The sequence below is a fragment of the Penaeus monodon genome, chromosome 25 (assembly GCF_015228065.2).
Source record: "Penaeus monodon isolate SGIC_2016 chromosome 25, NSTDA_Pmon_1, whole genome shotgun sequence".
NCBI classification, from domain to species: Eukaryota; Metazoa; Arthropoda; class Malacostraca; order Decapoda; family Penaeidae; genus Penaeus; species Penaeus monodon.
The window spans coordinates 18,024,063-18,027,534 of record NC_051410.1 but is presented as its reverse complement, the minus strand read 5'-3'; the positions used below and the strand labels follow the sequence as shown (position 1 = coordinate 18,027,534).

The 3,472-nt window shown below is 32.2% G+C and overlaps 1 protein-coding gene across 1 annotated transcript in view; it reads right to left on the bottom strand.

The window, feature by feature from the left end:
* Positions 1-1,036: 1,036 nt before the first annotated feature.
* Positions 1,037-3,472, bottom strand: part of LOC119589090 (ADP-ribosylation factor-like protein 1) — a 17,139-nt gene continuing 14,703 nt past the window's right edge. Inside the window, exon 4 of the mRNA XM_037937666.1 lies at positions 1,037-2,963. Within this exon, the coding sequence (XP_037793594.1) occupies positions 2,754-2,963 (210 nt within the window). The 3' untranslated portion in view covers positions 1,037-2,753. The remainder of the gene's footprint in view (positions 2,964-3,472) is intronic.

Genomic DNA, 3,472 nt, shown 5'->3' with positions numbered 1-3,472 from the left:
CTACCTTTGCGAATAAAATACAGAGCAGACCACCAGAATAAACGTGAACAGAGGAATAACATGTTGGCTGCTGGTGACACTACTTTATCCCTTTGAAGTCTATAGGATTTTCTTGTTCATAAAGCTCAGTAAGTGTAATTGGTATATGATGGCAATTTATCTTTTGTAATTCAACATTTTGTTTAATAATACATAAAAAATGGGAGTATTACTGTATACTGTCACAGTCAAGTTACTTTCTCTCATTCAGTATGTGGCAAATTGATCATAAAGAAAAAAAAAGAAAAAACATTTTCCATATGATCTTTGTGAAAATAAAAAAATCTAAAAATGCAAATTCTATGCAAACACAAAACAATCAAAGCATTCTGGTGACTTTTTAATCATATTACTTCATATATTCACTAATCTTTCGTGGATGTTGTTTCTTTATATATATAAATATTAAGGCTGAAAATATTAGCAAACGTTGGAATTAACTTGGCAGGAACTAAAAGTATTATGCACTTTTTTGTACCTTAAAATAAAAGATGTTGGTTGGAATGATCATAATTGGTCTTCATTGAAAAGCAAGCAATTCAGCCATAAGTTAGGTTCACTTAATAGATTTTCTCCTTCATAGTTACTTTGAACTATATACCTGAAAGAATAGTGATATTTAACTGCAGTTAACTAGGATTGAGTACCATATATCAAATTAAAATGCAATATTTTTTTATATTCAAAATGTTCTAAAAGTGGTGTGTGTATCTGAACTTAACACCCTGTTACCCTTTTATTTACACCTATGACTTTGTTTTGTACATTCTAACCATATATATAATATAAAATGCTTCATCATATAATGCTTTTGTAGTAATATGTCTAGTTTAAATTAAATTACAATAAATTACTACATAAATAATATGATTAAACACAATGTGCAGTTAAATAATGAAACTAAATCTTCCTATTTTTTTATCATACTTTTTACAACATCCTTAATTATTTCAACCAAAGAAGAATATTTTCCCAGGAATAAACTTATAAACAAATATTCACATTTTCTTTTTTTTTAATTTTCCATATTACAAACGCTTAACTTAATTAAATTACATAGTTGCTCTTGAATGTCAAGTTTTATATGTACACTAAAAAAGAATTCATTGAGAGCAGGATAGAAACAAGGACACTCGAGCCAATGAGTCCACAACAAACAGTTTCTGTGGCCACTTCCTTAAGAGTTTGAATTGTTCCAACATGACATAAAAGTAGAAACCTAATTCTCCGTGTTTTACAACTATAACTTGTTCACTACATAAAAGCATTAGACCTCTGGACACACATTCATAACCATTGGATTAAATATTTAACAGAATTAATGTACCCCCAAGCTAACTGTATGAATTGTTCCTGTACTTTACACATTTAAGATCAATGATAAATTAATTACTCTGTACTGTTTTAGTAGTAATATGGAATCCAGTAAATATGACATAAAAGCACCAGAGAACACTTAAGAAAACATGAAGATAATTGAACCCACCTATTAGAGTTAAATGTAAAAAAATCTACTGTGAAATGTACATTTCTGATTTTACTGATAATGATTATTAACCTTAACCTGATTCACTACCATATCAATTAAAATATTTAAAAAATCACAGAGTTATAATAAGTTTTCCCTTCACTTTTTTCTTTTCTTCTTTTTTGTTCCCGCATTACATTCTGAAAGATGAACTGAGTGATTGGTTTATATTACTCCTGAAAAGAATAAAATAAAGAAAAAGAAAGCCAGCTCACACCATCAAGGAAACAATATTGGGAAAATAGTTTGTTCTCATATACAACAAATGCTTTGCCATTTTATTTGGAATATGAGATAAAGTTTTCAAAAGCAGCAGCCAAATGATGTGAATACATTTCCCAGTCACTTCACACCAATGGAATAAAGTAGAGGAAATAAAACAGTAACTGTTAAAGGATCTAACTTAAGAGTGCTATGATCTAATTCCACATGTAAATAGAGTAACAAGAGTACTGACTTGTACATTGGTCTTAAAAAGTATACTTTGTAACTCACGAGAGGAAATATGAAGGACGTCAGGATTTGGCAAAAGACTAATGTTCTAACCTAATTCAACAAACTATGTTCTCGTCTAACGTAACTGAACTAAATCACTTTTCTTTCAGGATTTGAAACCATTCTACAGAACACATTAGTACAAGGGCAAAATCAACTGAGCTACTACTGTCACAGTATGAGGTGAATGGGTTTGTGTGCCTGTTAGCATAATCTACACAACTGACAAAATCACATACAAATATTTCTGAAATATAGTTGACTTCTGCAATTTGACATTTCCTGTTACAATATAAGTGAGAGTAGATGTCATTTTTCAACTGACAAGATCGTCATTGTTTCTAGTTTCTGTTGTCTTACATCCCTTTGATAAGAAAGATATTCCCTTAGATATAAAATCATGTACACATCGTATCATGTTTGCAGAGATCCACTTTCACACACATAAAAAGTGAAAACCACAAGTGTCCCCAGCTAATCAGACTGACTCTTTCCCTGGAAACCATGAAATCACGAGCTGTTATTAACTGGAAATATCAGAAGAATACTTGGATATTTACCTTCATTTTTTAAAAAGTTGTTAGAGTTCATCATGGTGTCAAAGATCAAAGATCCATCAGTTTAGCTAGGGTTGACAACCTCACACACACACTACACTGTTCCCTGTACTCTCGCTATACCACAAGTCTCCTCATTTTCTACTGGCTAGTGCATTGGCTAACCAATCCATTGACTGATCAAGCCCTTCTCCCTTAATGGCAGAAGTCTTGAATATCTGGAAGGTTCGTGTCTTGAGAGCATCTAGACCGAGGGCTGAGTGAACCTCGGCAACTGTCATAGCTCCTTCCATGTCCTGCTTGTTGGCTAACACCACTAGGATTGCTGATTTCAATTCTTCTTCCTGTGATAAAAAAATATATATATTAATTTAAATACTTTTATATCACATATTCACATATCAATTTTTAAGAGGAAATATGCATTCATCTAGCTGTATATTAAATACTCATAGAGTAAACCTAAATCTTATGACTTTATTTTGGTTTTCTGCAAGTTTTGCTGTGTAGCTCCCAAGCAACAAAACCTGTGATATCTGGTCATTATACCAACCATTTTTTACACATGCAAAACTTGCTAATCCAAATGGCTAGTCACCTGTTGCCTGAGGAGTGTAAACTGTGCTGTTTGCATTGTCACATTATTCATACCACTACAGTCAGAGCCATTTTACAAAATGCACTGTCCCCTCAAGCATGCTAAGAATAGAAGTCACTAGCTATGTGGAAATGGATAGTGCAAATTGTACTATTTGCACCACAAGCTTTACCTGCACTATTAAAGTCACCACCACTTTGCCTGCTCTAAGCTTTGAAACTAAGAGTGCAGTATTGAATGGATTTATTGTATGTA